Source organism: Microtus oregoni, unplaced genomic scaffold, assembly GCF_018167655.1.
Source record: "Microtus oregoni isolate MIOR12 unplaced genomic scaffold, Mior012 000033F_ref0000390, whole genome shotgun sequence".
NCBI lineage: Eukaryota > Metazoa > Chordata > Mammalia > Rodentia > Cricetidae > Microtus > Microtus oregoni.
Genome location: NW_024543092.1, coordinates 10,743,861 through 10,766,398, shown reverse-complemented (window position 1 = coordinate 10,766,398; position 22,538 = coordinate 10,743,861). Strand labels below are relative to the sequence as shown.

The 22,538-nt window shown below is 45.8% G+C and overlaps 1 protein-coding gene across 4 annotated transcripts in view; it reads right to left on the bottom strand.

Annotated features, from left to right (window-relative positions):
• The window catches only part of Plekhg1 (pleckstrin homology and RhoGEF domain containing G1), a 215,321-nt gene that overhangs the window by 83,147 nt on the left and 109,636 nt on the right, over nucleotides 1-22,538 (bottom strand). For 3 of the 4 annotated variants that reach the window (XM_041680136.1, XM_041680138.1, XM_041680137.1), the window contains one exon: nucleotides 430-938. In XM_041680136.1, coding sequence (XP_041536070.1) covers nucleotides 430-837 — 408 coding nt within the window. In that variant the 5' untranslated portion in view covers nucleotides 838-938. Of the gene's footprint in view, nucleotides 1-429; nucleotides 942-22,538 lie in introns of all 4 variants that reach the window. The other variant, XM_041680135.1, reaches the window with a different exon arrangement.

Below are 22,538 nucleotides of genomic sequence, written 5' to 3'. Positions count from 1 at the left end.
TAGTTTCAGAAACTTTTAGACATACATGGAGAACTGCGATTCAGGTAAGAACAGTTGTGTTCAGAGACATCTAGCATCTACTCACGAAGAAGCTTGGGGCACCCTCTGTCCCCATTATTACCTGCTCCACTAGCGGAGAGGGGCCCTGAGGTCCCAGGTGTGGAACTTAGCAGACAGTATGCTGGTTGAATATATGCAGTGTCATCACCATTGCCCTCGACACACAGTTGATTTGCTATGCAACTGTTAACTACTCCATTGACCAGGTGACAGCACTAGGTTTCTCTTAAGAATTTGCTTTACTATTCTCCTCTGGCATCATAGAAGACATATCCCCCACCCCAAACAAGGCCCTTTGCTTCCCTCTATTATTTTGCAAGCCTGTTTCTCCTGCTTGACAACCTTAAAAGCCTTCAGAGTCTGCCTTACCTCCACGATGCTCTTTAGGTCTTGCACGTAGGTCCTCTCAGTTTCCAGGATTTCCTGTACCACTCTATCCACATAGAGGAGCTTGGGGCTGGTGTCCGAGTCTGCAGTGGTTTGGGGTGCCCCATTCGTGTCCACTCTCCACTGGATCCTGGGCTGCCTCTCGCTGACCCCATCCATGTTCGGTGGCCCGGAAGGGGTGTCCCTCTGCAGCTCGCTGCTGGAGAATGGCCGTGCTGGAATCAGCTCCAGCTTTATGGCCCCAGCTTCCTTATCCTGGCGAAATAAGCCCAAGTGGCTATTTGAAACCAAAGTCATTCTGCTGCCAATGGAGCCATGGCTGTCCCTGGAGGAGGCCGAAGATGAGGTGGAGCTGAAGCTGATGGGTCGGTCACTGTCAGAAAACTCCATGGCCTTTGGTTCTGGGGACTGGGAAGCTTCAGCTGTGGTCCTTGGATCAGGAACTTGAGTTACAGCTGGCGGCCCTTTCGGTTGCAGCCGGCGATGCCCATCTGCTTCCGTCGCAGAAAGATAGAAAAGAGAGAAGAAAGGTCAGTGAGCACCCTCTGAACAGGAGGAGGAAAGGAGGTCAAACCCCACCCCAGGTGTGAAGCATCATTAACAAGAGGCGGCAAATGAGCTCGGAAAGGCAGGCTGGGAAAAGGAGGATGAGCGGTTCAGAGTATCCTCTGAGCCAGCTGGAAGGGCAGCCGTAGGCTCTGCCCTAGGCCTTCTCTCCTTGATTCGGCAACTTAACAGATCACAGAACGAGCCCGGATACCCTAAACTGTGTGAAGCAGGACACTGGGTGCTGTTTCTAAATGTGAGCACCTGCACTGAATCACATACACAGATGGGTCCAGATTGGCGGGTGGAAAGGCTCAGCGGTCAGGGCACAAAGAACAGGCAACTTTAATCAACACAACAAATGGTTCTAGCGTGCCGAGAAGGGAGATTAATTTTTACAGAATCTTGAGAAACGTTGCTTTAGTCTTCCCTTATAATTCTACCGTTTCTAAGCAAGGGGTCTGGAGCATGGAGACTCAGTTGAAGTGACATGAAGTGACACTGGCTGATGCACAGCTCACTCACACACAGCACTGAACACAGAGCGGTGTGGGGCTCACTCTCTGCCTAATAGGGGGGCGTGAAAACCAGGCTGAAATAAAAAGACCTGCATTCTACCTCAAACTCATCTTTCACCTTAGCCTTTACCTAAAGCCCTTCTTAAAAACTGGCATTGCAGGCCTGCAGGATGGCTCAGCTGGTAAAGACACTTCACACAAAGCTTGACCACCTCACCTTGATCCCCAGGATCACAAGAGGGAGGGCGAGATCTGACTCCTGCCCGCTGTTCCACATCTGAGCTGGCCCAGAAGAGGCCTTCAAAGTGCTTATATAGCATCTCCCTGTGTAGTTCTTTCTATAATGCCCATTTGCTCATTTTCTCTCTTTCTCTCTAATAAATAAATACATAAATTTATGTCACAGGAACCCTACCTGCCTAAGACAAACAGACTAGCACAGCTTTTGTAGTATCGATTAAGTCACAACATCCAGGAGCTATTGGAACAACTCCAGCAGTCCATACGCCAAGTCATAAAACAGCGGTTTTAAATTAGGAACTAAGTGATGAGGAAAATTAAGCCCAGCTGGGTTGTAGGCATTTATGAGAAAGTGCAAGGTGAGACCATCTGCCAAGTGGGGAGGTGACAATAGCTATGGTGGAGGAAGATTATCTTGGGTTCAAAAGGCCATAGCTGAATTTAAACCTTCCAAAATTATTCTTATGAGACATGCAAGATTCCAGTTTTTTTTTTTCAGCTGTCAAGGCAGGATCAGTATCCCCTCGCCCCCATAATATTGAGATTGTACCTTATGATAAGGGATTTGATCAATGATGAAATTGGCTTCATCTTGGTAGGTCACCTTACTACCAAAATTCATCCTTAGAGGTTTTGTTTGAAATGGGAAGATTATGCTGGAAAGATTATAATATGACAGATGTATTAAGAATATTGGTCCATGGTATTTCCCTGAGACAAAGTTTCTCTGTATAGCACTGGCTGTCCTGGAACTCACTCTGTAGACCAGGTTGGCCTGGAACTTAGAGATCCACCTGCCTCTGCCTCCTGAGTGCTGGGATGAAAGGCATGCACCACCACCTATGGTCATTTTAATAGGAATGTAAACTTATTTGGATTTTATACTAAACATCAAACAGCTGGACCCTATTTATGGACTGTAAGTCCTTCAGAACCTCATTTTTTTCCTAGGCTATATGCACAGAAAGTATCAGTGCCAGTCTATGAAACAAACGTTAGAACTGTGAACGCAACACGAAGACCCTCACTCTTGTTGACAACCAGGGAGAGTAAGAAACACATAGGAAACGAAGACACTCAGGCCACCACCACATGGTATGAGTTTGCTACAGAGTTTTAGTGCCTTTGAAATATGCTTTCTGCTTGCTCTGTAACAACTTTATAGCCCATAAAACATGGATTGGTTTGTAGTTAAAATACACTTGACCTAAAAAGCTTGATCCAGTTTGAGTGTGGCGAAGATCCAAGAAGTGGCCATGCATTCAGATCTGCCTGTTGTAGAATGCAGCTGCCAGCACTCAGAACTGCTGGTATGTGCTGGTATGGTAACCTAGAATGTGATAGGCTGGGGAGACGGCTCCGAGTGTGAGGGGCTGAGTTTGAACCACCGCGCCCACACAAAACTTGACACAGTAGCGTGTGTCTGTATCCCTGATGCCCCTCTAGTGAGACAGAAGGTACAGGCAGAAGAATCTCTGCAAGCTGTCAGTGACTTCCATCATAACTGTGACCCTGATTTTTGTCCCACTGTAGGGAATGGCCACTTTCTTGGGAAATAAGCATCCTTTAAGATCCCAAAGGTCCAACATTGATTTAGGATCAATGTAAACTGAATATGCTCACTACCCAAGGCCAGGACACCTGGAAAGGCTTAGATCAAACAATCGACCCCCACAGAGGGAGACAGGCTGGTTTCCAGAGCAAGTCCCTGCTTCCTGACTAGGCAAATGTCAGTCTTCTCTCTGGTCTAGGAAATGGTCTTTAGCATCATTATCGGGCACTTGGTACTCAATCAACGGGATGAGCGACTACAGAGAGACCCATTCCTTCCCCACCACCTCTTTTCTCTGTTTATTTTCACTCTAAGACTGGGAGATGAAGGAAGAAGAATTTGGTTTTAGAGTCTAAGCCATGCTGCTATAGATGGGCACACCTTTGGGGTATCTTCAAAGATGGGCAAGATGGCATATGACAGGCAGGTCCACAGACAACTCCTTCTGGGTCAATCTTAAACAGAAATGTGAGTGGGCCCTGATCTAAGGATCCTCCTATACCTGGCCCCTGAAGCCCCTGAGACCAGCCTATTCGGTATCTGCCAGTTAAATATTGTTTAAAACAGAAACGTGCAGATATTTGGTGTCTGTAGTATTCAGCCAAGCTTACTTGACCAAATACCTTCTGAAACTACCAAAGACAGAAATCAGACATTTCAAATCAGGCCATATAATGGCACGTGAATGATGCGAGGCTATCCTTGTTAATGAGTAACATTTTTTATGTTGACTCATGGCTTAGAAGGTAATTATAGTTTTCTCATATAAAACAACATGCCTCATAAAAACTGTCTAGTCTTGCTCTCACTGCCCTCAAAATAACTGGAGATTTCTACTGTCTGACCTCTTCTTTCTAATGAAAATCTCCAATGATTAACATTTATCGAACTGTGCTTCTCAACATAGTAGTTACTAGCTATGTGGGACCAAGGAGCATTGGAGAAGTTCCAGAACTGAGGTGGGCAGTGTGTGTAGAATAAATGCCATTTTTAAATAACAATATGAGACAAAACTATCCAATACTTCATTAATTTTTTGATTGTTTTTAGAAATAGTATTTTTGAATAGTGAGATAATTTTAATATCACATTAAAATTTTACCGGTTTTGTTTTACCTTTTAAAATGTCGCTACCAGCAAATTTTAAACCCTATGTACAGCTTGGGAGGGTATATTTTTATTAAAGAAAGTTTATATGAGAATCATTTAGACAATTACATTTCAGTCTGTAAATTTAGGACTTAAGAACACGTACTGTTCATGCAGAGGACCCAAGTTTGATTCCCAGCACCCACACTGGCTAGCTCACAACCACTGTAAGTTCAGCTCCAGGAGATCTGATGCCCTCTTTTGGCCACAGAGGGCACCTGCACACACATGCACACATAATGTGAAATGACGATTAAAAGGCTTAAATTTACCTATGTATCCGTGGTTTTTTTAAATAGTAGTGAATGGGATGATGCGTGAGACACGCACGTGACTATTGTCAGGGGAAAGGAGGGGTGAACTCTCGTACAAATGCAGAGGGAAGGTGGAGTGGCTGGTTTTCCACAGCAAACTGAGCCAGAGAGAAAACTCTGCCAGGAACCTTTTCATTCTGCTCTGGGCGAGAGAGTAACATTTGTATGCCGCTCTGCTATCCTTCCTTGAGTGTCATTATCTTCCCAAGCCCCAAGTCGAGGACTAACGTTAGACAGCTTTGGAGAACGCCTCACCAAACATGGGCTCATGGATCCTCACGTGTAGATCTTCTGGCCATTACTACCATGAAACTAGCCAGGTCTGCCCACGTGAGGGTCATAGCCACACTCATCTTTGGGGAGCCTGGAGGTAGCTGGAGTAGAAGGTAGCACTTGCAAGGGTCTTGATGGCTTGCTGAGTCTGACAACTAGAGGTTGTTAGCCATAGTATAGCATCTGTGCGCCATTCTCAATGAAGAGGCAGGACTTCCATTTCACTCCCAATGAGTCTTTGTAGGGGAAGCAACCCCATCCCGTGGCTTCCCTTTATTTGTCCGTCAGACAGCCATTATGCTAACTTCTCTTTTTGGGAACGCCACCATCAGAATCGAGAGCACTACTTGCTGCCTCTAACTTGTCTTGAGCCAACTTTAATATACAGCTTCCCTGATTTCATGTCAACTGGTGTGCACGCACAAGGTGGGGCCTTGAGGGTTTGCCAACCTACAGTTCCCAAGGAGACTGCTATAAGGCAAAGCTGGGACCCTTCCCACTACAGCGGTAGAGGAGGGGCCAGCACACCAGTTTCTGCTCACTGCTGTGCTCAAAACCCATTACTCCACCCAGTTCCATGGAAGAACTACTGCCCAAAGATCTCCATGCCTTCCATATTGTTATATTTTATTAATCACCAAGTTCCCGACACCCCAGCTTCCCCATAATGATGACCTATTGGCATTGTGATCCAAATAACCCCCTTTCCCTTAAAAATAAATCTACCCTCTTGACAAATTTTGAAGCATCCAACAGTATTATTGCCGATAGGCCTGAGATGTTCTTTCCATCTTGCATAACTGAGAAGCTGGATCTGTGAGCCGTACTATATAGCATGTCTTTCTGCTCAGCCCCGTAACCACCCTTTTACTCTTCTCTGCTGTGAGTTTGACTACTTTGGATTTCTTTTTTTTTTCTTTTTTTTTTTTTTTTTGAATTTGGGAGACAGGGTTTCTCCGTAGCTTTTGGTTCCTGACCCGGCACTAGCTCTTGTAGGCCAGGCTGGCCTCAAACTCACAGAGATCCGCCTGCCTCTGCCTCCCGAGTACTGGGATTAAAGGCGTGTGCCACCACCACCTGGCCTACTTTGGATTTCTTATGTGAATGATATCTTGTAGATACCTGGAAATGTTTGCCAGCATGGAACAAGTCTTACTCCCTGGAGCTGCCATGCTGGGGGCAGCAAGCAGCAGACATGCTGAACAGCCTAGGAATGCTCACAAGCCCTGCTTCTGGTCTGAGCCTCTGGAGTGAGCAGCCATCAGTTCGTGCATCTGTGTCATGACAGATGATACAGTAATCTGACAGAAGCCAAATCAGAACCACATGTCAGAGTGTCTCCCAAATGTAGCACGATTAATAAAAACCCAAAGACAGATATTGGAGTTCAACCTGAAGGTCAGAAAAGCAAAACAACCAGCCATTGACTCTTATCTCTACCTCAGTCTGGAATGGCGATTGGGCCTCCAGGAATCTCAGAATGAGACTGTATCTGAGAGCTGTCCCCTCCTGTCTTATATCCCTCTCTAGGGCTGGGATTAAAGGTGTGCACCACTACCACCTGGTTTCTATGGTAACTAGTGTGGCTACTGGAATTAAAGGTGTGTGTCACCACTGCCTGGTCTGTAAGGTTAACCAGTGAGGCTGTTTTACTCTCTGATCTTTAGGCAAGCTGTATTTATTAAAATACAAATGAAATGACACTACAATTCCCAGCTCACAGGAACCCTGAGAGGTTATATATAATTATCCTTGCTTTTAGCCACTGAGGTTTGGGAGTGATCTGAGTTGCAGCAAGATTACCCAAGCAGATCCACTGTCCATAATTTAAATCTACATCAAAACTGTCTTTAATGTCTGCTGTCAAAATCCTTAAAGATTATAGTTTAATCATATTTAGAAGATTTTATAAAAAGAAAATAAGAACTAAAGCAACCTCAGAGAGGTTAGGTAATTGTATTCAGCAGGGATTGGTAAATTACAGAGCAGAAAGAAGGTTAGAGATGAGAAAATTAAGAACACAGCCTAGCTACTTGTCTAGATCACTTGGTATCTGTACCCAACAGGACTATATTGTATGTGCAGGTATGGTGGTGTGTGCTGTATGTGTGTGCATGCATGTACATATGCGTGTGTGCATGTGTGTGTGTGCATCTATCCTCCACTACATATACAGACAGAGATCAAGGGGTAGAGCAGAAATTAAATCATGACATGATATTTCCTTCCAGTCTGAGCATGCGTGTGTTTGCTCTGGTTCAATGACATCTTAGTTGACCATGACTGTTGGTTTCATCCCCTGAAAGTGAGGTAGCTGGACCAGATGGCCTTTAACCCTGAAGTAACCAGCAGGTCACTAGCTCACATCCACACTGACCATTTCTAACTACAGTCAGGCACACGTGCCCACCTCACACTAACAATGTCCTGTACAGCACGGATGCCAGGATTTTGTCAGTAAAGTTTATCACTGACTTTGCCATAGGCAGACAAGCACATTTCCTGTTAGCATGAAACCACTGGACTCAAGCAGTCAGTGACCAACAGTTACACACATAAGGCTCATCTGGATGGAGCACGCTCTGTCCCAACCATCTCTGCACAGTCGTGAAGGAGGCACAAAGCCAAGTAACATTTTCTTAAAGAGAAAGGAGGAAAAAGGAAAGGGCTAGCAATAACACTCAGAGTAAATAAATCCCTCCCCAAAGCACATTAAACACTTTCTTCATGAAAAGGGAGGAAGGGGAATTGAAATACCTAACAATAGAGGTCAGAATAAATAAAATCTCTGGAAGACACAATGTAAAACCATTCAATGTCAGGCTCTCCTATGTTCATAAAGGTAGAGGAAACTGTATATTCAAAATACATGGCCAAGGAAAGATGAACGGCTAATAAATGTGAGCAATGTGACCTCAGTTTTAAATTTCAGCGTCTAACTGATTGCTACAAAAAGGATATATTGTAAAATATTAGCATGATTTTTTCCCAAGTAGAGATGGATCTTTTCTCCTTCCCCTGTTTATCTAAAAAAAAATATCTCTCTTCTTTAACAACTGTGTAACGTTCAAATTCTCTCTAAATTACTTAAGGACATTAAAACCGCAACCCCCCTCTGAATCAAATATGTAAACATTTCAAATGAAAACAATTTGATTTTCACATACAGTATGTAATAAATTAAAGTTAAGTCTATACACGCTTAAAAATGTCAACATCACAAAGTTGAGACACTCAATAAGACGATAAAAAGTTAGACTCCAGTAGACAGCAACATGGAATAAAAAGTCAAGCTTCCTCTCCATCCTAGTCATTTCTTAACATAGTACTTTCTACCCATAAAACACTCAAACATGAACTGCATTTCCCTAGTCCATTTCAGCTGCTGTGAGTCTGAGCTGAAGTTGTATCGCTGCAATTGCTAAGCGTGAAGCCTGCAAACATTCATTCTGTCCCCCCAGCTCGGCTGCCAGAACCTTAATAAGAAAAGAAATTAAAGTGCAGAGCATTCAAGGCACACTTGGAAATTCCTCCTCGGAGCCAAGAACACCAGCGCTCTAGTGTTCAAACTAACTTTAAGGAGAGACCAAAGTCCTGCGAAACTCAAACAAGACAAAAACCAGTTAATATGGATGAGGGGGTGGTGTGGCGGTAATTGGGATGAATTCCATTGTCAGATAACTTCAGGGCATGGCGTTTGCGGCGGGACATGTGTGCTGCCCAGAGCCGAGCATCTGTCCTTGCACAGTGTTGTAAAGAAAACTCCATGTGAGGGTTTCTCCCACTTCTGCGGCTGCTGCAGCTTCAGCTGCTCGGGAGAAGGAAGGAGTAAGCGGGTCTTGGCATCAGTTTCCTGGGAACACTTCCACCAGCACCTACCTGTCCTCCGCTGGAGGTCGAACATGCCGTCTGCCTCCCGCTGGTGCAGTGGCCACACTGGGCACTCAGTCAGGTAAAACAAGAAGCCTTTACTAGTCTCTGCCGCCTCTTCCAGTGCAATATTGCATGAGTCAGCTTTTATCTCTCAAACCCAACACACAAAGGCTTTACAAAAAAACCTGATTTGCAACTTTCTGGCTGCCTTTCCCCCCTCGTGCACAGACCACAGACTTCAGCATCACTGAGGGCCTTAAATGAAACATGACATCATTCAATTGAGAAACAGGACAATAGGCACCACTGTGGGTAAGGCGAAAACGCACACTTCACTGAGCGACTCCCCACCGCTTCCATTCTTTCATGCAGGCAAATGCAACCCACAGTCTGAAAGCTCCTTGCCTTTTACCTTCTGGCTCAGGCCAGGGTTCTCCAGAAGCCCCACATTAAAATGAGCTAGCTCTTTGGAGGTCAGACGTTTTCAAGTTCACTTCCTGATTTACAAGCCTGTGTGCAAGTGAATCGCACAACTTTAGCAGAACTTTTAAAGGGGTGTCCACCACTGACACCCAGTTGAGGGCGCCCTGGGTAACCTTGGGCTGCTCGATAGACACTACTCATTTCAGGAAGCAGAATTACACAGGAATACATTTGTGCTGGGCTTTAAACAAGAGCTAAAAAAATTGTCTGCAGGCAAATGTCTAAAATCATAATGTGTGAGCATTTCTTTGGAAAACAGTTAAACCCTGTGGTCTTATATTTATAAATGCTAAGCAATAACTACAGAATGGTCTAATTCCTATATTTCAGTAAATTAGATTTCAAATTATTTGGGATTTTAAATCTCCCCAAGGCTGTTTGCCTTTAAAAAGGCCACATCTGACAAATTCACACACACACATATACACATATGCACACAATAAAATGAAACAAAATGATAATATTTATCTTGAGATAAAGTTTCAATAAAGGTTTATGTTTATGTAACTAAACCCAAGACTGGATTCTGCTGTTCTGTAGATGCCTTAAATTCAATGATCGAAAATGATCAGACACTTTTCAATTCACATTCCACTGAAAGCCTTCAACTGTGGTTATGAAAACCAGCATCCTCAGAGCATCTTTAACACAGCAATTTCTATCACGCCTATGAGGTGATTTGAAGCTAACAGCATAATAAGATAATTTGTTTTCATGCCTATTTGCTTGGGATGAGCCCGAGCCTACGCAGGCCTCTTCCCTCGGCCCTTCAGATAACAATGCAAGTGTGGGGGACACGGTGTTTCCAAGACTCTCTCATATCCCCCAGAGGCCTGGGATGAAGCTCCCCACCTCCTAGGCTGTGGAAACAGTTTTACCTTTCCTCTGTCCTCATCAGCACCCCACACCAGGGCCCAGATGCACCCTCTTTTCCACTTTTTTCTCTTTGCCTCCATCTCCCAAGTTTCCATCTAACTCCCCACAGTCAACCCCATTCCACCCTGGGTACTACTGGTCAAACAGATACTTACTATGCTCACAGGCACTGCAGTCTGAATACCTAATCGTTTTCTCTCTTCTCTCCCCTCCCTGAATTTTCACAGCCAGAGGAGGTAGGCAACCTTCCCTACTGCAGATTTTAAACTCCTACACAGACTCCAATACACAGAGGTGCTTACTGGCTCATATGTATTCTGCGTATATCCTCAGATATCGAATTAACTACTTTTATCTTCTAATAAAATGTTTCTGCCCTTGGATCCTCCCCCTCCCCAAACATGCTGCTGTGTTTGTTTTGTTTGAATATTTATGAGAGATGCTATAGTGTTACAAGGAAACACAACAGCCTAGCTGCTCTGTGTGTGGCCAGTAAGCAGTTTGCGACATTTACCCACGGGACAAATGATGACCCTGAAGGACAGATCTGAAGTGACAGTACTGGCCAGGTGACTCCTAAGAGACAGTCATGTCTAGGTTATAGACAATTCCTGTGTTCTGAAGATCATCAACGTGGACAAACACCTCTCACATCAGTTACCCGCAAGTAACTGAAGCCAACTACATCATGCCTCCGAACAACAAGAGATTAAAGGATTGTGGATCTCAGTTCTTAAATTAGAAGTTTCTTCCCTCAGACCAGGATACACACACACACACACACACACACACACACACACACACACACACTGTATCTTTGTATTTATCCCAGTACCACAATTTTTGCAAAATGATTAACAAATGCATACCAAAGGACGATTAACAGTGGGGAGGAAAAGAAGGGGGAGGAAAAGAAAAATCACATCTTAGGAGCCAGAGGCATTTCACCCCCCGACGCCCGCCATGCACTTCTGTTTTCTTACAGACCAGCTGGGCTCCACTGGAACTCTACAAAGGCTCTGCATTCCTGCCCTTCTCAGCCTACACACCACTTAACCAGACAGGTAACAGCTTTTGGAAGGCTATCTTTCCACCTTCTGTGCGTACAGCAGGAAAAGGCCTCTGTGCGGACACACTGAAGGTACCAGGACTATTGTCCTTGCCAGTTTTCCTGCCCAAGTCACTCACCAGTGTTGCCACTAGGTAAAGAGACAGTTCTTGCTCAGCAAACTTTCTCTCCAAACACAGCGAGCTTGGTCACGTGTGAATACACATGTGTCCTCTCTAGTGGATGAGGATATAGAGCTGCAAGCAGCCCCTCTAAACTCTCTGCCAGCCCTGGTTATACAACCAGGAGAAGGGGACCTTTCCCACGTTGTCATCTGGAATGGGGAACTGAGGCACAGGAGGCTCGCACACCTGGACCTATCAATAGCAACCAGAATGCAAGCTAGCAAGTAAGAAAAACTTGTGGTCTGAAAGTCAGTAGGGTGAGAAAGTCTCCACCAGTGAAAAACTAAAACCCTCCCTAGGGTCCACTATAGTCTAGCACCCCACCACAGGCTGACTATGTCTTGCCTAACTCATAGGATCAGTAGGGTTTCAGGATTCTTTGGATTTTGAAATATTTGTCTATACATGAATCTATCTTTGGCATGGGACACAAGATGATATATGCACTCTTTTACGTAGCATATACACCTGTGTACACAGATTGACGCTAATTTCAGACAACATTTGCCACACTTTGGTGCATGAAATGAAGTTTTGTGATCTGGAATTTTCCGTTTGTGACTTCACGTCAGTACTCCAAATGTTTTCAGCTCTTGAGGTTTTCTGGTTTCACTGCCAGATTTTCAGATTAGGGGTGCATAACCTGTATTAGAAATTCACTCCGGGGCTAGGGAGATGGCTCTATCAGTAAAGTGTTTGCTTTGCAAGCGTGAGGGCCGAGTTCAGTCCCGGGAAGCCATAGACACAGGCGCTATCTTCACGATGACAGTGAGTTGGGAGGAGGAGGAGGCAGGTGGATTCCTGCACTTCACTGACCAGCTACCCTAGCCCTCTTGGTGAAGTTTCAGGCCAATAAAAGGTGAAAGGTGCCCCGGAAATGACAACCAATGTGGTCCTCTGACATCCCCTGCACATGAACTCATACAGGAACATACATATAGACACATACATTAAAAAAATACATCAAGTCTTTTTGGTATAGGTAAAAGTTGTAAGGGAGAATTGGGAAGGACCCCCTGGGAAGGACCATCAGGTCATGGCTCCTGGGCCAGGAATCAGCTTGCCCATTCTTCTAAGAACTATCACGGGTATTAGGAAAGAGACCACAATGGTTTGGTCTAGTTGTGTTGGGATAATGAGAGGGGGAATGTGGGCAACACAGCAGTAGGAGCTTCAAGAAAGCCACATTGAGACACTCCGGCAACTCTGAAACCAGCCAACAGTACCAAGAAGCTGGACAATGGATGCCCCAGAGAAGGTAGGAGAGGAAGTGGCATGTGTTGAGAGACTCAAACAAGAGTTTTGGCCTCAAATCATACAGGATCAGACAAATTTAGAAAGTTGCATCATAGTTTCAGATATAAAAGTGTTGGAAATTTCAGGCGATGGTTAAAAGCGTCTGCCACGGTCTCTACAGAAAGCAGAGCCACTGAATGTTGAGGAGGCTTTCGGTTGGTTTTAGATATTGCCATTATGTTCCATTTTCTAAGACAATCAACAAGCCAACTTTTTCTGATACACAGGCTTTCACAAAACAGTCCCAACTTATGTTTAGTCTATTAGAACTTTTTCTTTGGCACAGAGGCAAAGTAGACAGTGTTACATTTTCTGAGCGCATCACAGGAGAACAAAAAGGAAGTGAGAGAGGGAGAAAGACCAAAGTCAGTGGCGTATCCCAGCCCACATCTGCTAAGGCTCTCTTTGAGGGACACACAGACTTTCTCCTGAGAGTCTAGGGTAATGAACGAATATCCTCTGCACTGCAGATACCAATGAAAAAATCAACACATGCGCTGCCTACATTCTAAGCCGAGAAAACAGCACCAGCTGCAACGAGCCTTATGGTGGTTACACAGGTGCTCGACAGCATCCCTGGTCAAAGAGGCTGGACCCGACAACTTTCTTTTCAAAGGGCTGTTTGTAGAGTGAAATGATTTCAAGGGCATCCTACCCTGTTTCCACCAATTTAGAAAGTATTTACTCTCTGCAGAAAACGCAGTGGTTTAAGGTAGAAGTTAAGCATTTGACTATCAGAGAAATAGGAGTTATTTCTGTTTGCAACTGGAGGACAATTTCTACCAAGAGAAACTGAATCACACACACTAGTCACTCATGTCAATCAACGGCAAAGCCTAGTTTCTCCTCCAGGCCCGCGCCCTACGCTGCACTACATGTAAGACCTGAGGAATGATCATAAGAATCTGAGTCAACAGCTCAACAGCTAACAGTAGTGGCGCAGGCCTTTAATACCAGGACTCAGGAGGCAGAGGCAGGCAGATCTCTGAGTTCAAGACTATCCTGGTCTACAGAACAAGTTCCAGGACAGCCAGGGCTACACAGTGAAACTGTCTTAAAAAACAAGCAAAAGCGAAAACAAAAACAAAGAGAAAAGAATCTAAGCAAAAAACAAAAACACAGCACTCACCCCCCCCAAAAAAAAAAACCCCACTGGTTTGCACAGCCAACCGTCCCAATTCATTTAGAATTCATATTCCTACCATGGTCAGTCATGCAGGGAATTGGGTGAGCCAACTCGTCTCCAGATTCAAATCTTGCCCTGTTGCAGCTCTTCCTCTGCCTGCTCATGTCTCTGTGCTCAGGACAAGCCTGAGCTCTCTGCGGCACCCTCCTTTGGTTAGAACATTGGCCTTTGTTCCGCAGAGCAGCAAAACCCAAGCCTTAGCTATTTCTGGACTGAGCAGCTTTTAGATAGCGAGCAAGCAAATATGTTACAAATAGCTTCTTGCTTTCAACCATCTATCAGTCCCATCTTTAAGGACACCCAGGAGGACTCCGTGCAAAGCACAAAGGAAGAATTATCCCTGCAGAACGTAGCTGGCTTGGAGACACACACCTCCCCTCCCCAGGAGATAACACACATCAAATCCATTTCTAGCCAGAGGCATGCCATACTATCTCTACGTTCGCGGACACTGCCACAATGTACTTGAACTTGAGGAGGGGCTTGGGTGTGCAGCTGAAACCCCACAGTTCTAGAACTTTAATAAAGAAGAATCCTTAAAGCTTCAGAGGAACTATCATTTTCACACCCCAGAAGAATAAACAGCCCCTGTTTACTAGCTCTGCCCTCTCCTTGCCAACACAGCTCCCTGGCTGCACTGGGGTGAGAGGAAGACTTGTGGCCAGCTGTTTCCAGCTGTTGCACAGTCCCAAATGATGGTGGCTTCAGAGGCAGTTATCAAAGCATCAGTGGTGAGGGTGTACATTTGCAGGGAGACACGGACAAACAGCTTGGAACAAATTTAAATCGGCGCAGAAACCCCATTCAAACCCTTCACCTCCGCTCATGTCGCCTCCAGGAATGGGGGGTGTCACACCATTGGGGTCGGGGGTGTCCTTTTAAATTTTGCCCCCAAACTAAAAACAACACAGGGGTGACGACTTCTATGATGCACAGCCTGTGAGCACATGAATTCATCTCAGAGGACACGGTATAATCTCTAGAATTAGAGCGGGATGTTGGCGTGTATATCCATCTGATCTGGACCATCGGGACTATCCCCCTCAGGCAGACTGTGTACCAGGCCAGAAGCAACATCTCCTCGAGGACAGCAGCGCTTACTCCTGAGGGAGTGGAGATGACTCCACTCTTCGTGGGATTTTGTTTTAAACTAAAGGCGACAACAGAGACCACTGATCCAGGCCCATGACTACAACAGTCTGAATTGCCCACGTGTTGCCATGGCAAACTGATCTTTGACATCCAGAAGACAGAGAAATATACATAGCAACAGCCTGACAACCCTTCCTCTTGCCTTCACTTAGAGGCAGCCACTAAGCCCCAGGCTCCACACTGGAGGCTGATCCTGGACACCAGTTTCCCCTTCTTGGAGCTTTTGTCAAGCAGGATGGGACAAGCCTCAAATACATAATGACAAGTGTGGTGTGTGCCAGCCAGCCAGCCGGCTGTGAGGGGTGCTGCAGACAGAAACAATTGTGACCACATATGTCTGCTCTTTCCCCTAGGTTCTCAAACTGCCCTTCAAGTGATATTGAAAGAGGGAGAGACGTACTCTGGACAGTATACTCCAGCTCAGCTACGTTGCCTTCCCCCATTCTTCCCATTGCGATCTCACAGAATAAACCGGCTCATCTTTCATCTTATATTTAATGACTTAGGATCCAAGCTGAGGGAGTCAAACTTGCTGAAAGTTTCTGGGAGCCCCAGTACTTGCCTCATCCCAGTTCCCACAGGGGCACATGAAGTAACTTGTTTATAGTAGCAGAACAAAGGCAAGGAGAGAGAGAGGGAGCTCTGTTCCAAGACAGGTCGGACTTAATTAGGTTCCAAAACAAGTGTAGCCAAATTTATTGTGGTTCATCCTGAATAAAACCCATCAAATCCCTTTGCAAATATAAGAAAGAAGAGGAAAAAGAAGGGGGAGGAAGGCCACATACAAATATTAGTCTTTTTTGAAGTGGGGTTAGAAGCCAGCTCTTTTGCTTCGCACTAGGATCTTGTCTTCACATTTTTATAAATGAATATGTTTATTGGCACAATTATAATACAAGGGGGACAAAGCAAACTCACATGATGGCAATCCATATGTGCTGAACACACTTTCATCCCACTCCCAATTTCCCAGGACCGTATTTTGTCCCTAGGGGTAAAATACCTTGCTTTGTTCCTTTTGGGTATCCAAGGCAGGATTGGCTGTTTGGAAGAGCCAGTAGTATGATACAAGAAGAGAGGGAAATGGGGGCATTCATTTCATTCAGTTATGTATCTAGAGTCTGACGTTCAACCGTGACCACTTCTGAGAGCTCCCTCCATGATCCTGGTCCTCTTGGGGGCTCTCTTTACTTGATGTTGCTCCTTGGATCCTCTAGAGCCTCCTGGCTTGTCTCCATCAGAGGCAAAGGTCCCAGCTGTGGCGGTCTTGTCTTTCCTGTTGTAGCATCTCTGGCCAGGTCCCCTTAGCCACAGCCACCTCTCTAAGGAGGAAGCCTTCACTTCCTGTGAACCAGGTGGGTGAGTCCAGTGTCTTGTAGCTCCTGGGCTGATACACACTGATTCAGGAATCTTTATTCTGAAAGGTTGATTGCAGTCTGCGTTCATGGGCTTATTCAGAATATCCCTAGGTCTTTACTCCGAGGACTAACCCAAATGGCAGTGTTTCAAACTAATGGCTTGCGCGAGTCTAGTTAATGAAGTAAAATGTTTAACGTCATGAATATATTTCATGTTTGCTACCTCATCACGTAGCAGCGACTCACCCAGTACTTCGTGAGATGCTACCATGGGCTGGGTATTACCTCAGGTATTAGGGGGGTAGGGGAGAACAAAGCAGTAAAAATCTTGCCCTCCTGGAGCTTATTTTCCAGCAGAATACAGACAGATAAACAGATAGATAGACTATAAATCTTTGATAATGTCCTATCAGTATGGGGAAAGTACTGTTAGGGTATTTTAATACAACTTCCCATTTGGGGTTTGGATGGCCACTTACCTCTCACCATGAGTGTCCAGTCTACTACTGCTTGGATCCTGCTATCCTACTAGGACTTCTATCACTGCTCAGGTTACCTGCCAACTTGGAGACAGTTCTAAGTTTGTCGTCTTCTTCTTCTTCTTCTTCCTCTTCTTCTTCTTCTTCTTCTTCTTCTTCTTCTTCTTCTTCTTCTCCTCCTCCTCCTCCTCCTCCTCCTCCTCCTCCTCCTCCTCCTCCTCTTCCTCCTCCTCCTCCGCTTCCTCCTCCTCCTCTTCCTTTTATATTCAAAGATTGTGTGTGTGTGTGTTGGGGGGAACACCTGTGCTTTGGAGTCTATGTGGAGATCAGATAAAAACTTGCGGGAATTAATTCTTTCTTTCTACCTTGTTGGTCCCAGGGATTGAACTCATCTTGTAAGGCTGAGCAGCAAGCATCTTTACCAGTGAAGGCATCTCCCAGGCCCTTTGGTGTGTTTGTGTGCATATGTAGGTATGCATGCACACACGTTCACATGTGTGTGTGAGAGCAAGCTGAAGTCAGAGGTCAGTTTTGAGTCTTCCTCTATTGATATCCACCTTTTTTTTTTTTTTTTTTTGAGTCAAGGTCTCTTAATCGGGAACTCACTGACTCAGCAGGATCAGCTGGCAAGTGAACTCTATGGACGTTCCTGTCTCCCCCTTCTCAGGGCTGGGATGATAACTGCTTAGGTTGGGATTAAAGGTGTGCACCTACGTGCTGGCTATTAACCTTGGCCCTAGAGATCCTAACTCAGATCTTCATACTAGTACAGCAAGCCCTTTACTGACTAAGCCATTTCCCCAGTCTTCAGCTGTAGTCTTTAAAGTATTCTCACTGTGGTCTGAAGCCCACCACGACAGGAAAAACTAAAGGCAGCCCTGTTTCTCCTCACGCAATTCTTTCGTTACTGGAGATTTACTCTCGGACTTCTATGCATATTTACTTCTTAATACACATATTTACTAGAAACTACTCTGGAGGCAGGGTTTCATAGTGAGGAACAAGGAGGAGACTTGCACCCTTTGACTCTGGGGATCCTGGGATATTCCCTCTAAATTCTCCACTGGCCACCTTCCCCATGTGTCTCAAGCCTTCCCATTGCTTCTGCTATAGGTCTTTTTTAGAACCATCACCTTCCTCGGGCCAGATTACCCCTATACCATTTCTAAAGAGAACATCTAGGTAATAAATATTCTGCCCTCTGCGAACCTAGAGTTCGGCCAGGGAGCCAGACTCAGACCATCGTCTTTGCAGGTGACCTTATGAGAGGTGCCCTCGGTGAGGGCGGCACAGGTGTCCTGCACAGAAGAAGGGGTGGGGTTTGTGGAAAGCAACCTGGGGAGACCTACCTGAGGAAGGAGTGTGAGAACTAACACCTGAAACCAGAGAAGAATCAAGTAGGAGACCTAGGTGGGGATAAAAAAAAAGACCCATCTGTCCTGGATGCTTTATTCCCTGCTCACACACTGTGATCACCCAACCTAGGCTTTTCTCTTGTGTGTAAACACCACACAGTTACACCGCACAATTAGCGACAACGCTTGTTCTAACAGTTCCCTGCCTAAAGCTGTCCTTCCCTACTCTGGAGTGATCCTCTCCTCTCATCTGTCTTTTCTCTTATTCTAACCCTCGGCAGAGCTGCATGGATGGTAACTGTGACTCAGTTATTGTCTGGCCAGTGGGATGGGGTCTTTTCATAAAAAAAAAACCACAAGACAATGGGGATGTTCTATTGGGATCTCACCAAGGCCAGCTGGCCTAGGTCTGAAAAAGCATGGGATAAATCCGGACTAGCTGAACATAGCGGACAATGAGGAATACTGAGAATTCAAGAACAATTGCAGTGGGTTTTTGATCCTACTGCACGTACTGGCTTTGTGGGAGCCTAGGCAGTTTGAATGCTCACCTTACGAGACCTGGATAGAGGTGGGCAGTCCTTGGGCTTCCCACAGGTCAGGGAACCCTGATTGCTCTTCGAGCAGATGAGGGGGGGGAACTTGATCGGGGGGGGGGGGAGGGAAATGGGAAGCGGTTGTGGGGACGAGGCAGAAATCCTTAATAAATAAATAAATTAAAAAAAAAAAAAACCACAATGGAAATTTCCTTACCCAGCACTTTGATTAGGCACAGTCAGAGGAAAATGAAAAGTGACCTAAAAGAAGGAGTCACAAAAGAATGGGCTGATGGAGGGGGAGGTGACGAGGCTACGCACTAGCTCAGTAGGGGACCTGAGGCCGGAGACAATTGCCCAGTTGTCAGTATGGCTTTGAACAGAACGTTGACTTAGGGGTCTATACGAATTAGTCATAGCAAAAGGGGGAGCCTCAGTGGATTAAGCTACTCTGAGCAGTGACTGCTGGCTATCACCCTGCTGATTAAGTAAAACAAAACATCCCCAAAGCTGAACTTACTTTGTACAATCAAAGTCCTCACTTACTGCTCGTGAGAGGAGATGTGGGAAGGAGCCGAGATTTGGGGTTGAGATGTGTGGGATCTCAGCTCTCCTGGACATGTTCGTCACCGTGGTTGAGTGGCTAACTAACATCTCTTTGATCCCAAGTCCACCTCAACTACTAAGATGAGAGACCTGAAGTTTCCAGCATTTAAAAACATTTTCCCAAAGGTTGTGAATCAAAGATTCCATGATTCTGGGTGATGTGATGGCACCCCGACCTAAGTGTTAGCTCCACAAACCATTTTCCTTCAGGTCTATAAGACGACTTTAACCTCCTAAAAGTGATCCCACCAATATAGACAATCATGAACTGATGCCTGAAGCAGGAACGTGTGATCTTTGTATAGAGAGACTGAATTAAATTCCCCATAAAAAAAGGGGGGGAATTGGACAGCCTAATTGAACTATTAGCAAGGACAAAACTCCCTCTAAAGCAGAGTTCTCAACCTATGGGTTATGACCACTTTGAGGGTTGAATGACCCTTTCGTGTGGGTCGCCTAAGACCAACAGAAAACACAGATATTTGCATCACAATTCATAACAGTAGCAAAATGAGAGTTATGAAGTAGCAATGAAACTAATATTCTGGTTGGGGGTCACTGCAGCACGAGGAACTGTATTAAGCAGCGTTAGGAAGGTTAAGAAGCGTTAGGAAGGTTGAGAGCCACTGCACCAAAGCTGTGGCATCATCTGAGCATCGACATCTCTGGGACTCGGGTAAAGCTCTGCTGCTCCCTTCCATCATCCTGCTTTCTGCAAAATGGCGCTCTGAAAACCACATGATACAGGAGATTAGAAAAAGAGCTCCTTTTAGCGCAGGGGCACTGTCACAGTTTGTGGCTCCATCCCATCCAGGCACCTGCTGTGTAGAGCCTTGGGATGGCAGAAATGCAGATGCTGAACTAATCGGAGACTGGAAAGATGGCTCAGGGGGTGCAGAGCAGTTGATGCTCTTCTAGAAGACATGAGTTCCCATGTCAGCTCCCAGAACTGACACCGGCACCTCACAGCCATCTGTAATTCCAGGTCCGAGGAATTCAATGCTCTCTTCTGGCCTTCATAGGGACCCACATACATGTGGCATGCATCCCCTCCTCCCAAATAAATCCTTAAAAAAGAAATTGAACCAACTACACAACTGCAAAATTTACGCTCCTAAGCATTAGGGAGCTGAGACAGGAGGCCAGCCTGAGCTACAATAACTGTTTCAAAAATTAAACAAAAAAAGCTGGGTGGTGGTGGCACGTGCCTTTAATCCCAGTATCTGGGAGGCAGAGGCAGGTGGGTCTCTGTGAGTTGGAAGTCAGCCTCATCTACAGAGCAAGTTCCAGGACAGTCAGAGAAACACAAATAAAACAAAACAAAACACGAGAACACAAATGCAGGCAGCAGAAGTCCTGAGTGAATGTGTGCTGTTGACATGGGCACAGCCATATCAAGAACTCCAGTGTCTTAGACTCTTTGGAAAATGACAAAGCTGTCCCCACTGTTGCTAGTGGGTGCAGAATACGTCTACTGTATACTCCCCCCCACCCCGGATGTGTACAGCCCTAAGACCACTCCCTACAGAGACTGCTCCTATGGTAATGAGCTCAACCAGCCTCCTTGTTCCGGTGTATATAATGACCCTGCCTCCTTGCTTGTCTGGATGCAATAACCACACCTCGTGGTTCAGCTGTATGAAGCAACCTCTCCTCCCTGTTCAACTGCACATAATAAACATGCCGAATGTCCGGGGGAGGGGAGGGGAAATGTAGCTTCTCCATCAGAGGGCCCAGGCCACCAGCCCCAGCTTTTCTGTATGTCCCGTGTTTGGCTTTTCTTCCCCGCCTTTCCTCCCAGTCAGGTATGTCCCTAGAGCTGTGCTAGACACAGCCCACAAACCAAAACGGATGCTGTTAAAAGGTAAAAGGTGTGGTTGACTCAACGTCCTGCTAGGAGTTCATACCCTTCAAGTACCACCAGGCATGATGGCTCTAACAAGGTGACCCCCATGGGCCTGGTGAGCGAGACGGGAAGACTCTTTTTGTAGCTGTTCCCACTCAAGTTTGCTTGCTCGATTGGTTGTCCGACGGGTTTATAAGGGGCCTGACTGATGTGTCCCCTGGAAAGAGAATTCTGACAATATCTAAAAGAGGCATCGAGTTTTTGTTTAGGCGCATATAAGAGATTCTGTGTGGGAGGCTGGGGTGACGCTGCCAAGGAGCTTGTATGATAACAGTGAGAGCGCTGGGAGCCTGGGAGGATCAGGGAGAGGGAGGCAGCATGGCAGACAGGATGAGTACAGGCCTTGAGGGTCAGGGGAAGCACTCATTTCTGGTGTACACATTGCGCTAAACTGGACTCCCAGGCAACGTGGAAGTCCTTGAGTACCCCACAGAGAAAGAAGAGACTGGTAGCGAAACAGGGAAAAAACAAAAGAAACACAGGAATAGTGTGACAGTAATACGACAGTCAACTTAGCCATGGCATCTACTTGTCTAGTGGAAGAACACAGGAACCAGTTCCTATAAAGAGAAGAGTGTGCGGGCCAGAAGACTGTTCAGAGTTTTGGTGGCCACCAGAAGAAGTCCTCCAGAGAGTGGAAGTCTGCAGTATCTTGGAGCAGAGGCCTCTGGAGGTGCTGTTGGGTGTAGAGGGAGGAAAGCAAGGTTCTGTCCCTGTACCAATGGCAGTGACAGCTGAGCTGACCAAGTTTGGCCTTCATCTGTTCCCATAGGCCCAGGAGGAGTCAAGGATCCCCTTTCTCCCCCATGAGAAGTTGTGACTTCAAGCTGGGCAAAGTATCAGCTGAAGACCTGCATATCTTGTCCCCCTTCTCTTTTCTATAATTTTCCTGGCCCGTGACCTGTGACGCTGCACTGCACATGTGGGCACATCTGGGCACTGCACTGTAGGCTGGCTTAGTGGCTTCGGAAATCCCCAATAGCGTGACCCAGGAAGGCCCAGTTAATCTCCCTTCACTGCGTAAGCCATGTGAAAATGAAATGTTAAAAACAAGGAAAGCCTGACTTGTGACTTCAGACAAAATGTCAACAGAGAACCATAATTACTCCCCCTTCCTGTTATGGAAAGATTTGGTGAGCGAGGTGAGAGAGGGACTCTTG